Here is a 13,762-nt window from a genome sequence, read left to right as displayed (position 1 = left end):
TGCTGCAACTGTTTAACTTTGCCATTGTAAAGCAAAAGCGAGCAAAGGAGAGAAGGAGGGAGGGAGGAGAATTCAAGTTGTTTTGAACTTACAGGGCAACGTCATTGCATTAAAGTTACGCGCTACACAAGATGCCTTTAAAGGTCTGAAGAAGTTTTTTTAAGGTTACCTTTTTGTAAAGCCATCGATTAGCACACATTGTTATCTACTTGAAAAGCAGGTTCTGCACGCACATGTTTTTCCATTTACGCCTCCTCATTACTTCCACTAAAAATTAATCAGGAGTATGAGTAATTCGTTCAGATCATCCTTTTGCAGATTTAACTGGAATATAATGTTGTTTGCTCTTAATTTGCTGTATGCTTAACAAGCTCTATAAAATGAATGATTTTAAAAGTAAACACATCCTGTTTTAGATGGAAATGAGTAAGCTTCAAAACGGGATCTGAATCTCAAGGAAGTTAAACCGGGGACTGTGAAATGCTTAAAAATCAACATCCTTCAATCCATCTCTGATTAGGGGAGAAAAGAGATACTGTGCTAAAATGAAACAAATGAAGGTGATACTAAAGCCCCTAAGTTAGAGTTTTGCGTTTTCTGGTCACTGGGAGTGGATCCACACGGATTGGCTGTTTTCTTGACTAGGAATTGCCTTTATGCCACTACTGGCTTGCTTCTCTGAGATGGTCAAGGTCACGAATGGAGAAAGACGGTGACGCTAACCTCATTATTCGGAAGCCCTACCCCACTGTTAGCTGCCACTAACTCCCAAGACAGAATGCTTCACTGTGGAACGCATGACAGTTTGAAGTTGCAGCCTTGAGTGAAGGGGTTTGGATCAGACATATGACCTTGAATCCCAGAAGTCAGAAAGAGGAGACTTGTGGGTCGGATAGTAATAATAACTTTTATTTTATTATCATCATTATTGCGGTAGGCTGAACAATAGCTCCCCCAAATCTTTCCCACCTTAATCCCTGGAACCTGTGAACATTACCTTATATGGCAGAAGGGACTTTGCAGATGTGATTAAGTTAAAGCTCTTGAGATGGGGAGATTGTCCTGGATTATCCAGGTGGGCCGGGTGTCATCACAAGGTCCTTGTAGGAGGGAAGCCAGAGGAGTGAGAGCCAGATGGAAGGTGATGTGGCGATGGAAGCAGAGGGACAGACAGAGATTTTTGAAGGGTCGGTGCTAATGGTTTGAAGGTGGAAAGAGATGTGACCCAAAGGATATAGGTGGCCTCTAGAAACTGGAAAAAGCAAGAAAATGGATTCTCCCCTGGAACCTCCAAAAGGAACCAGCCCAGCTGACACCTTGACTTTAGCACAGTGAATCTGATTTCAGACCTCTGGCCTCCAGAGCCGTAAGGGGATAAATTTGTGTGGTTGTATGCCACCAGTGTTGTGGGAATTTGTTACGACAGCTATAGGTAACGACTACAATAATAATATCAAAAATAATAAAAATGTATCGTGTCTCTACTCTGTAGCAGACAATATTTTAAGGACTTTCTAACCCTCCCAATGACCCTTGGAGGGAGGGCCCAGCACCACCAGCTTGGAAGTAGTGGGGCTCCAATTTGGAGCAAGTGTGCTGGGATAACCCCACTTTACACTTTATCTCGGAATCAAGCCCCTAGACACGTTTTCTTTGCCCTGCATGAGATCAGGTCACTGCTCTTCTAAAAATTCCAAATTAACGGCTGACATTTAAAAGTTAAGAGGTTTCATATAAAACTCAGATTTCTGTAGTATCTTAAAAAGTGAAAAGGCCACACTGATCTCACACCCCCATGTGGCAACCATCGGATATGCCTGGTGGTGCCTTCCCTCTTTAGGTAGAATGGGGATCTTCAGTTCTCCGCAGTCCCTACCACTCTCCATTGTCACTCAGCAAGTGGTCCTTCTCTGGGCATTTGCTAGCCATGCTGTGGCCAATTGATGTCCTGCCTATGTTACATGTATAAGTTTTCTGTTGCTGTGTAACAAAGTGCCACAAACTAAAACAACACACGTATGTTATCTCATAGTTGCCATGGGTCAAGAATGTTGGCATGGCTTACATGGGCCCCCGGCTTCAGATTCTCACAAGGCTGAGGTACTCTAGTCTCATCTTAAGGTTAGACTGGGGAACGACCCACTCACAAGCTCACAGTGGTTGTTAGTGGAAGTCAGTTCCTTAGGGCTGCAGGATCAAGGGCCTCAGTTTCTTGTTGGCTAGTGGATGGAGGCCATCCTTAGCTCCCAGGGACCACCCTCAGCTTCTTGTCATGTGGGCTTCCCAACATAGCCACTTGCTTCATCAAAGCCAGCAAGACCACAATCCTATGTATCCTAACCATGGTCGTGACATCCCATCATCCCGTCAGAGGCTATTGGTTGGAAGCAAGTCACAAGTCCTTCCCACAGTCACAAGAGAGAGGGGACCACACAAGGGTGTGCGCACCTAGAGGAGGAGATCAGGGGGCCACCTTGGTGTCTGCCCCCATACCATGCAAACTTCTGGAATAATGTTTATTTAGTGCTTTGATTTTACCTTTTAAGTATGTTTCCTGCTTTATGGCGTGTTGCTAATAATGCCATTTATTTATGAAGCATCTGCTAAACGCCAGGCTCTTTAGCAACAACAACCGTACCACTTATCAAGCCAGGCACTTTACTCGCTTTTTCTCTAATCACCACGATATCTCTGTGAAGTAGACTTATTCATTCGTTCTCATTTATTAGTTCATTCAAATACGTTTATTGTGGACATAATATGCTGTAGGATATAGCGGTAATTGACAGGTAAAGCCCGTGATCCCATGGGTCTTATAATTCAAGGGAGTATTATTCATGACCCTTGACCTGGAAGGAATCACTCTCCAGATCTTATAGATGAGAAAACAGATGCTCACAGTGGTTAAGTCACTTGCCCACAGCCATAGAGCTCATTACTGTTGGAGCCAGAAATGCAGGATCCTTTTATTTGGTTCTTAAACCTCTACCTCTGGCCATAATGCCTTACTCCCCAGAAGGGTTTTAAAGCCCTTCTGTTTCTTTTATATCCGCACTGAGAACTGTCTTAGCATTTTCAGATTACCCTGAATATCAGAGTACCTTTCAGAAATACATATCAACTCAGAGTATATGTTAAAAAATTACTGTTATAAGAAATCTCGTTTCTTTTGGTACTTTTGGGACCAGATAGCAATCCTGTTTCTCATAATTCTTCCCCCACCTCCTCTCCTTTTAAATTCCGTGTATTATGATTCATTCTAAACGGGGTGTAGAAGAGGGTGGGGGGGCCTGGGGTATTAGGGAAGGACTAACTGTTGAATGAGATGGAGCCGCAGAAACTCGTTTGCTCACAAGCTGCGAGCGGCCTTGCTGGAGCAGCCACAGGGAAGCTCTGCCGGGACAGTTTGGGACTCCCCCGAGCAGCCAGCTATTTTTGCCACCTTGGAGATCAGTGTCTATAACAGAGTCTAATTTTGGAACAAGGAGTGGCAGTGTGGGGATGTTCCTCATTCCACGACCGGGCCTGTCATTTTTAGAATTTCCTTCAAGGCGGGAGTGACAAGGTGGAGAATGATGGCAATTTAGCAGCTCCCTTGGGGGCTGCAGGGCCGGGCTCCACTGGGGGTGACATTCAGGTCCCAGGGTGACGTCTCCCCCATCCTCTGCAGTCCTGACTGTGCTCCCACGTTTGAGAGTTTAATCTGAGCTCTTTCTGTGTCCCCTCTTTTCTGGTGTTGTTTAATTGATTTACTTCCAGACTTGGTTTTGCAAATAAATTTTGTTAATCAATTTGTAGAATTCAAGTGGAACTCTTCTACAGTTCTGCAAACCAAAGTAATTTATATTCATCCTAATTTTAAAAATGATAGTCTACACTTTTTTTTTTTTTAATATAGAGGGCATCAAAGAAAGCATAGAATCAATTTCACTACTACTCAGACTGAAAAAGACCCACACCTGCTGGGATTTTATGTGTAGAAACAGCCTTCTCACAACTGTGTCCCCACTCATACACCCACAAAAAAATCAGTTTTTACCTCTTCTGTTTATGAGCTCTAGTTAATTGCGTTAACTTACAGATTTTTCTTTTTTTAGTGTACTACTTAAAGCAGTTATCAACTTTTTTTCACTCCTGAATATCCACTCCCTTTTCATAGCTTGGTATATTAATTACAATTCAAAAATCTTTTACTGAACATCTGTCTACTGCTTGCAAAGTAGATCTTTGCAGAGATGTAAAAATTTTTTTTTGCATCTTAAGGAGCTTGAAATTTAGATAAGAAGTTATGATTTAAACCCTTCAAAACATGCAACAGTATAATCCTGATTCAGTTTGCTCTGGTGCCCGTTAGAGGGCAATTTGTCCCTGTTGATCAAAATTCAATTCACATGTCTCTTTACTCAGCAATAGTACATCTAGGAATTTACTCTAAAAATGTACTACCAGAAGCAAAGCTGATGTGGACACAAATGGAGGGAGTTATTCCTTTTTGCTTACATTCCACTGTTTTACAAACATTTGCTAAGCCCTGCTGTCCGCAGGGTGCTGGGGAAGTGATTGAAGAAGATGAAGTTCCCATTCTTGGGGAGCTTGTGTGTAATAGCAGAGATATCACCCAAAGGGGATAATTAGATAAGTTATGGCACGTGATGTAACAGGAACTAAATGAGGCAGCTAATAGGGTCACATTTGGTACTATCGAACTTGTGTGAAGCACATGGATGAAGAAGAGGCAGGACAGTAGGCAGAGTCCGACACGCACTCACACTCACACTCACACGTGCTTTGTCAGCACAGAGAGTGAACTTCTGGCAGGATACAAACGTACTGGGTAATGTTGGTTACCTTTGGGGAGCAGGACTGGGGTTTGAGGGTCTGAGAAGGGGCTTTTATATTTCTCTGTATGTTTTTCTCTTCCATTAATTATTTTTCTTTCTTTCTTTTTTTTTTTTTTTTTTTTTTTTGTGTTACGCGTGCCTCTCACTGCTGTGGCCTCTCCCGTTGCGGAGCACAGGCTCCGGACGTGCAGGCTCAGCGGCCATGGCTCACGGGCCCAGCCGCTCCGCGGCATGTGGGATCTTCCCGGACCGGGGCATGAACCCGTGTCCCCTGCATCAGCAGGCGGACTCTCAACCACTGCGCCACCAGGGAAGCCCTTGAATAGACAATTTTATGAGCATAGAGAAAAAGGAAAATGAAGCCGGAATCCCAAATCCAATTCCCTCCCAGTGCCAAAACAAGGCACAGGTTCCAAGCAAGTCTTCTCTGAGAGGCTGGGGAAAATAGTCCCAGGGGTTATTAATTTCAGTGTACAGGTGGGGAGAGGGTTTCCTCGGTAAGGAGTTGTAAAAAGTTACCAGAAGCAAAGGGAAGGGTGATTCTATTTTATGCATATGGCTGAGAATTCAAATGGCTCCGAGTAAATTGATGCAAATCACTTTCATTCCCCATGCAAGTAACCATTTGAGCACATCTGGTGCTCAGCAAGTTGCTGTATTTGGAAATTTGGCCCCAAATGGTTGATTCCACTAACAGTCTGCTTTATCAAAGCTGCAGGCGACAGTGGAGGCATTGTTTCAGCCAGAGTTCTACTCACCAAGTAATGTCTGCTGCATTTTTTCCCTTAGCAAACTTTCTCTCCTGCTCACTTTTTCTTTTCTGTCTCTCTCTCTGTGTGTGTGTGTGTGTGTGTGTGTGTGTGTGTGTGTGTGTGTGTGTGTGTGTGTGTTTGTAACATTCAAAAGTAAGCCTCTGCTCGCTCTATTTCCTTGACAGTTCAATAATATTCTGTGATAGCTCGGTGACACTTTGATGATAGGAATACCCATCCCTTTTGCTGTAAATGTCAGAACAAGGGAAAGGAGCTGGAGAAAGTGAAGACAGCTCTTTGGGTGGTTCCTGCCAAGCATCTGTCGGAGCTGGATTCTGGATTCGGCAGCCCAGAAGCGCGGGTTTCATGAGAAAGCCGCGGGTGGCCACTTGTATGGCAGATGGTTGATTTTCACTTGAGCAGAGGCCCCTGGGACAGTGAGGGTTCCAAGGGCTGGGAGAATCACTGGGAGATTCTACTCCCCAGGATTGCGTGGGTGTTCCCATCTCCTTGCACCTCCTTCGACTGTTTGCCATTTCTCTAAGCTTTGAAAATTTTATTTCTAAAATAAAATTTATTTCCAAAATTCAGGTGCCTTTTATCACTATGAACAGAACATGAGCCCATCCTTTAAGGTCTTCATGACATCTTCTGTGCTTTCCTGAGACATACACAGGATTCTGATATGAACTTTAGCTCTGCAGTAGGAGGCCAGGTCTTACATCCTGGCTGGGCATCTTTACCAGCTCAGTGTCCTTGGGCGGGTCACTTCCCCACCTGTAGTGTTTGTTCCCCTTCCTGTGAAAGAGGAGGTTGTATTAGTACATACCTTACTGGGTGGCATAATGCCTGTGGTTTCCTGACATTGTGTCTGGCACCTACTAAATCCAAGTCCACCTGCGTTATTAATGTTGACTTGGGAGTTAGAGAGGATACGATGGCAAGGGGATGGAAGATGAGGGAGGTTTCTCATCCACTTATGGATTCATCTCTTCACTCAAGTCAGCCAGTGTGTCCATCAGTGACTCAGTTATTCAGCCACTTTTTATTAAGTGCCGTCATACGAATCACACCAGACACTAGGTATATGAGCATAGATGTGGCATCTTCTCCACCACGGGAAGGAGAGCTCTGCTTATGGGAGGGTCTGCTCTCTTTTGTAGAGGACGGGACACCATTGTGCAGGCAGACGGTGACGTGACCTAAGCTGGGCTTCAAACTAGTTCTCTGGCCATTTACTGTAAAATCCTGGGGGAAACAGAGGTTCTGTGTTTTATTTAAGTTTCCAGCCCCCAGCAGAGTGCATGCCTTGTAAATGATGCCCGGAGTATATAAATGCGTGGAATGAGGGAGTGAATGAACCAAAGAACGCCAAGTGCAGAATTCACTGAAAGGGGTGAGGGGAGGCAGGGACGCAGGCAGGGAGAGCGTGAACGGAAAACTGAGTTCGGAGGCTTCGTCTAATTGAGGGATAATTAAAGTTGGAGTGAGCAGCTCCATCTGGCTCGACGCTGAGTGTCTGCATGCTTTATTTTGTTAAATTTTCACAACTATCCTTGGAGATCGGGATTGGTTTTTTGAATCCTATTTAATTTATTTTTACACAAACACATGTATGGAAATTTTAACTAACTGCAAAAATATAACCGTATAGAAGATGATTTGTGCTCTATTTTTTCCCTTTTATTATTGGTTTGCATGCCTCTTTCCCCTCTTTAGCAACTCCTAAAACTTAAAAGTGTGCACTTATCTTTCCATGTTTTCCTCCGTACCCATATAATCCTACACAGAAATCGACATCTACATACACACAGAGGTGGATAGACACACACAGATACCTACACAAGATATGGGTATTTGGGGGTCATTGTTGATTTTACAAAATCGTGATCATATTACACATCTGAAGAAACTACCCCCTGGTATTCTCATTCAACAGTAAATATCTCACGGGAGTAGTTTAAAGCCATGTAGCCTAGGTCTGATTCAGGGCTTGGCAAACTATGGCTGATGAGCAAAATCTAGCCTGTGCTTGTTTTTGTAAGTACAGTTTATTAGAACACCGCTACACCCAATCCATTTTTACATTGTTATGGCTGCTTTCACATGGAAATAAAAGAGGGGGTTCGTTGGCACCATAGACTGGATGGCCTGCAGAGCCGAAGACATTTGATATTTGGCCCTTGACAGAAAAGTTTGCCAACCTTGGTCTCATTCATTCTTTTTCATGGTATGCATTTTATTGGCAATATTAGGTCCATTTCACAGAGGGAGAAATTGAGGCTCCATGGCTTACAGTCAGTAAGTGAAGAGCCAGGACAGGAATGTAAAGCCCAGGGTGTGAGTCAGTGGGAGCTGAAAGGAAGGAGGAAATGTGGGAGGCTTTGGAGGTAGAAGAGAGAATGTCTAGGGCCTGAGTGTGTGTCTGTGGTGTGGGCGGAGATGAGCTGAGGGAGCAGAAAAGGTGGGCACTAAGCCACACGTGGATGGGCTCCACCTCCAGGGTTTCGGCAGGTGTGGGTGAGGCATTGGAATTTTTTTTTTTTTTTTTTGCGGTACGTGGGCCTCTCACTGCTATGGCCTCTCCCGTTGCGGAGCACAGGCTCCGGACGCGCAGGCTCAGCGGCCATGGCTCACGGGCCCAGCCGCTCTGCGGCATGTGGGATCCTCCCAGACCGGGGCACGAACCCGCGTCCCCTGCATCAGCAGGTGGACTCTCAACCACTGCGCCACCAGGGAAGCCCCAGAGGCTTTGGAATTTGAATGTCTAATAAGTTCTCAGGTGTTGCTGATGCTGGTCCAGGGACCACACTTTGAGAACTGTGGCTCTAAAGCGACTCTGAGATTCCAGCTCCTTGGTCCATGGAAGAAATGGCACTGGAGCTAGAGAGAGCACAGCATGGGACCGCGTGCTTTGATGCCCTTTATACGTACAAAAATCCGCAGTAAGACTTAACACCGATCATTCAGTGAACATACATTGCGCTGAGAAAAGAGGTGTCAATGCAGCCATAATTCCCTCCTGGTCTAATTATATCGGACCTTAACCAGTCTTTACATGCATCTCAGCAGGATACGTTCACGGTGTTTCGTGTGTTTACGGAAGCAAGAACATGTGGTTAAGCTCTCTTGCTGGAGAAAGCTAGATTCTTTTAAGAAATCACTCCTCTAACTGAAGTGGGAGCGCACCTGTCCAGTAGGTGGAGGAAAGGTGGGCGCAAGAGCCGCTCTGCAGACCTCTGTTCAGACAGGACGATATAGCTCCTGTCGTCAACCCAGAATGATTACAAAACTTGTTCAGCAGCATTTGCATCTCGCTTCCAGAGGATTTGGTTACTGTCACTTAGCGTAGCAATTAGCATTTTAAGCGGTTTGTATTGATTAAATGAACGTGCTTCATCAAGCAGAAAGAACCCTGAAGAATGCAGATGTAGTTTATCTCAATGAATTACTCCCAGCACCAAACCGTACAAGCTTGCTAGAACTTTACAAGGGTGTTTGATAAACCTCAGAAATATAGATTTACCTCAAACTGGGTAAACAGATCACATACTACACAAACACATGCTGGATTTTTATGTCTTTTTAAAAAAAAAGTATTGTCTAAGACTGTTCTCTTTTAAGAGAGGCATTTGGTATAAACCTAACATTTTAAAGATTCTGTTCAAAACACGTTTACTATTCATGAGATAGTTGGAGTAATTCTCTCTGGTTAGAAATTTGAAATTAAGGTTAAGCTTCTTTGAGAGCTGTTTTCTACTCTCCTTTTAAATTCCCCTCGTTTTCATTTTCTAGTAAGTGTCATCTGGAGAGGATCAAGGGGCTTAGGGCTGGGGCTGGGGAGGGCCTATAAAACGACAGTGTGTGAAGTGGGAATATCTTTCCTCTCTACAAGCCTGTTCTTGGAGGAGCCGGGGCAGTTACACATATTGCTCAGTGCCTTACGCATAGTTTCAAAGTTCTTTAAACTAGTGCATGGAATGGTATGCAGTTGAGGAAAAGAGCTATGATTTCTTCAAAGATTTCAAAAAAAGGCTTTTGGATTAAAATATTTGATTCAGGGCTTCCCTGGTGGTGCAGTGGTTACGAATTCGCCTGCCAATGCCAAGTAATTGCTCAATAATTTGTAACTGTTTCAGAACAGTCCTATCACCTTTTTTTTTTTTTTTTTTTTTTGTGGTACGCGGGCCTCTCACTGCTGTGGCCTCTCCCGTTGCGGAGCACAGGCTCCGGACGCGCAGGCTCAGCGGCCATGGCTCACGGGCCCAGCCGCTCCGCGGCATGTGGGATCTTCCCGGACCGGGGCACGAACCCGTGTCCGCTGCATCGGCAGGCGGACTCTCAACCACTGTGCCACCAGGGAAGCCCATATTCACGGAATTGTGAAAGCATCACTGCAGTCAACTCCAGAATATTTTCATCACCCCAGAAAGAAACCCATCTCCTTTAGGCATCATCCACCCAGCCTTAGGCAACCACCGATCTGCTTTCTCTGCATTTGCCGGTTCTGGACCTTGCATATAAATAGAATCATACACTTCTACTTAGGAAGAGACCTACGTGCATCCCTGTTGTTTAGGGGGAAAGTTTGAGTGTCGAAGTACAAGAAGGCATTTCTTTGACATTCACAGAGCCTTGCCTTTCTTCCCTGGCGGGATCTTGAGTAACACTGTTAGTAGAATGAATAAATGTGTAGAGCTGAACTCCCCCGCCGTCGGACTGTCCTGACCGACTGTGCACACACACGCAAGCAGGTCTTTCCCGGAGGCCCTGCTTCTGCTCATCACTTGAACGCAGAGTAGAATGATGCAGTCTTATTGTTTATTTTTTTAACATCTTTATTGGAGTATAATCGCTTTACAATGGTGTGTTAATTTCTGCCGTATAACAAAGTGAATCAGCTCTACATATACATATATCCCCATATCCCCTCCCTCTTATATCTCCCTCCCACACTCCCTATCCCACCCCTCTAGGTGGTCACAAAGCACCGAGCTGATCTCCCTGTGCCATGCGGCTGCTTCCCACTAGCTAGCTATTTTACATCTGGTAGTGTGTATATGTCCATGCCACTCTCTCACTTCGTCCCAGCTTACCCTTCCCCCCTGCCCCGTGTCCTCAAGCCCATTCTCTGCGTCTCCGTCTTTAGAATGATGCCGTCTTATTACCACGTTCCCCACAGCCCCTGAGAACCACGTTAGTTTAACCTGGACCTGGAGCTTCAGCAGGAATTCAGCTCTGGGCTAACAGTGCTTCTGATTTGCTGGGTTGATTAGGATTTATTCCCTGGGCAAGAGCTGGGTTCATTGGCTCATTTATCCATCCTCTATTTGTTCAGCCTTCAGGGGCCCCACATAGGTGTTGGGGACACAGAGATAAAAGATATAATCCCCACTTTCTTGGAGTGCATGGGCTACAGGAGGAGGTGGGCTAGTTTAGCTGCTGTCACAAAACAGTGGAATGATCAGAGTAAGAGCAGAGCTGTGGGATGTCTGCTAGAAGTACCTGGTGTCATGAAGGGGGAAGAGTCGTCAGGAGGTGATTCCTGAGCTGCCTCCTGAAGGGAAGGTAGGTGTTAGCCAGGTGAGGAGTGGGGGCAGCTCTCAGGCTGAGGGATCAAGGCAGTGGTAGGGAGGGGGGAGGCACCACAGGTGGGTGCCAATGGCAGGCCCCCCGCCATAGTGCGGCCTGAGATGGGAAGGGTAGCAAGCTCAGAGGGGAAGGGTCACTTAAAGCAATAAAGAAGGATGAGGGCCAGCACAGGGAGATCAGCTCGCTGCTTTGTGACCACCTTAGAGGGGTGGGATAGGGAGGGTGGGAGGGAGGGAGATGCAAGAGGGAGGAGATATGGGGACATATGTATATGTATAGCTGATTCACTTTGTTATACAGCAGAAACTAACGCACCATTGTAGAGCAATGATACTCCAATAAAGATGTTTAAAAAAACCAAAAATACGTCCATATAATGGAATACTATGTAGACATTAAAAATACTGTTATAGGGCTTTCCCTGGTGGCGCAGTGGTTGAGAGTCTGCCTGCCGATGCAGGGGACGCAGGTTCTTGCCCTGGTCCAGGAGGATCCCACGTGCCGCGGGGCAGCTGGGCCCATGAGCCATGGCCGCTGGGCCTGCGCGTCTGGAGCCTGTGCTCCACGGCGGGAGAGGCCACAGCGGTGAGAGGCCTGCGTATCGCAAAAAAAAAAAAAAAAAAAAAATGCTGTTGTAGAAATGCCAACATGCTAACAATACATTGTTCAGGTGAAGAAAATAAGTTATAAAAAAGATATGATATATTTGAAATAAAAAGAAGCATGAGGGCAGACACCTTCCAGCTAGACTCTTCACCACGTGACTTCCTGAGTCTTCTCAATCTTCGAGAATTCAGACATTTTTTGCGTTGTTAAATAAGAAGACTTCTCAGCATACTTCTCCAAAGACAATTAAAATGCCTCTTTCATAAAATTAGATATTGTTTCAAAGGTTTAAGGAAGAAACAGAGAACCGGCTTTGTAATGTTCTCTATGACACATGACATTAATGTCATTTTATTTTTGTTCCTAAATAAGCTTTCTAAAAATACAGTCAGATCATGCTGGGCTGCAGAAATATATTCACAGTAATAATAGTGAGTAATTTGAATTTGACAGCTATTTCCCAAATATTTGCTTTATATTAAAAATTTTATTATATTAAATATAATCCCTTTACATTGAGAAAATCTTATAATCAGTACCTTGAGAATTCAGTTCTTTTCCTCCCTTTATTTTCTTGTATTCCATGTTATTGAGGTTGAATGTCACCAGAAGTCACTGGTAAATAGATTTTTTTGGTTTGTTTGGTTTTGGTTTTTGCTCTTAAACTTTTGAGACTTTTCGTTTCTGCAGAAATAGAGAAACAGCCACAGAACCTCTCTACTGGCTTTGGTTTTCAGCTTTTTGCCCTTTTGATTTAACAGGACATGTTTAGGAAGAAATGTCCCCATGAAACTAGTGCTATGTAATTCTACTTGGAGACTCATTTTGGTAATTGTGCTATTGTGATAAAGAATCCAATCCATCCCATGTAAATTTCTGTTCCCCTCCTGCCCATCCCACTAAGCTGTCTTCTCTTGGAATCTACCCCCCCGCCCCACCCCATGTGTTCGAACAGGCCATTGACTACTCCCCAAAGACCTGGGGCCTCACACTGTATCTTTCAGGATGGATACTCCTAGATGTTTGGTGCCAAAAGCTACGACTTCCTCTTCATCCCTCAGTGTCTGGAATGAGGGTCAGGTGCTTGTAGGGGCAGACAAGGGTCTTTTTCTTATACTAGTGATAGAACCCAACTCAAATCAGCTTAAACGGAACAGAAATAATCGGCTTGTATAATTGAGAAGTCCCAGGCTAGTCTCTTGGTTCAGGTAGGATCCAGGGTCTCAGGGGAGCTTGTTGGGACTCTCCCCTCCTTTTCTTGGCTGTCTCCTTTGGAATAGTGTCCAATGACTGGCATGTTCTCCCTTTATTGTTCCAAGATAGGCTCCAGGCCCATCTGCTGTCCTCTTAGCAACCCCACAAGAAAACTCAAATATTTAATTCAACGGTTATTTCTTGTGCATCTACCACGTTCCAGAAATAATCTAGACCCTGGGATTCAGCAACGAAAAAAAACAGTCAGAAAAACCCCTTAATTTACCTCTACCGATTCTCTCTTCCACAAAAGTCCTGATAAATGTCCCCAGGGATTGTTCTTATTGGCCTGACGTAGGTCACCGGCTCACCCCTAGAATCAGTGGTGGGGTCTGACGGAATCGATTGAGCTGGAGGGAAGTTGCCCCGAGGAAAATCGATGCACTGTTGCCAGCCGGCTGAAGAACGGATGCTGCTAAGTCAGTGAAACCGACAGGCGTCCACCACCACCATGGGGCCGTACGCACTGATTGGCTGATGGGCCAGCTCGTGCTTCCGCAGCTCCCTGCGTGGAGCTTCCTGGGTCAGGTCTCTCGCGGCCCCGGGGTTGCTGACACACGCTCTCTGCCTTGACACAGCTCCAGATGAGGATGAGTGAGCGGGCCGCCTCGCTGAGCACCATGGTGCCCTTGCCTCGAAGCGCCTACTGGCAGCACATCACGCGGCAGCACAGCACGGGGCAGCTCTACCGCCTGCAAGGTGAGCGCGGGCGGACTG

At 45.3% G+C, this 13,762-nt stretch overlaps 1 protein-coding gene across 1 annotated transcript in view; it reads left to right on the top strand.

Moving 5' to 3' along the window:
• Positions 1 to 13,762, top strand: part of DOK5 (docking protein 5) — a 135,002-nt gene that overhangs the window by 111,657 nt on the left and 9,583 nt on the right. Inside the window, exon 7 of the mRNA XM_024750353.1 lies at positions 13,624 to 13,744. Coding sequence (XP_024606121.1) covers positions 13,624 to 13,744 — 121 coding nt within the window. The remainder of the gene's footprint in view (positions 1 to 13,623; positions 13,745 to 13,762) is intronic.

Source organism: Neophocaena asiaeorientalis, unplaced genomic scaffold (assembly GCF_003031525.2).
Source record: "Neophocaena asiaeorientalis asiaeorientalis breed wild unplaced genomic scaffold, Neophocaena_asiaeorientalis_V1.1 scaffold606, whole genome shotgun sequence".
In the NCBI taxonomy this organism is placed as follows: domain Eukaryota; kingdom Metazoa; phylum Chordata; class Mammalia; order Artiodactyla; family Phocoenidae; genus Neophocaena; species Neophocaena asiaeorientalis.
The sequence above is the reverse complement of the archived record's forward strand: the minus strand, read 5'-3'. Positions and strand labels throughout refer to the sequence as shown.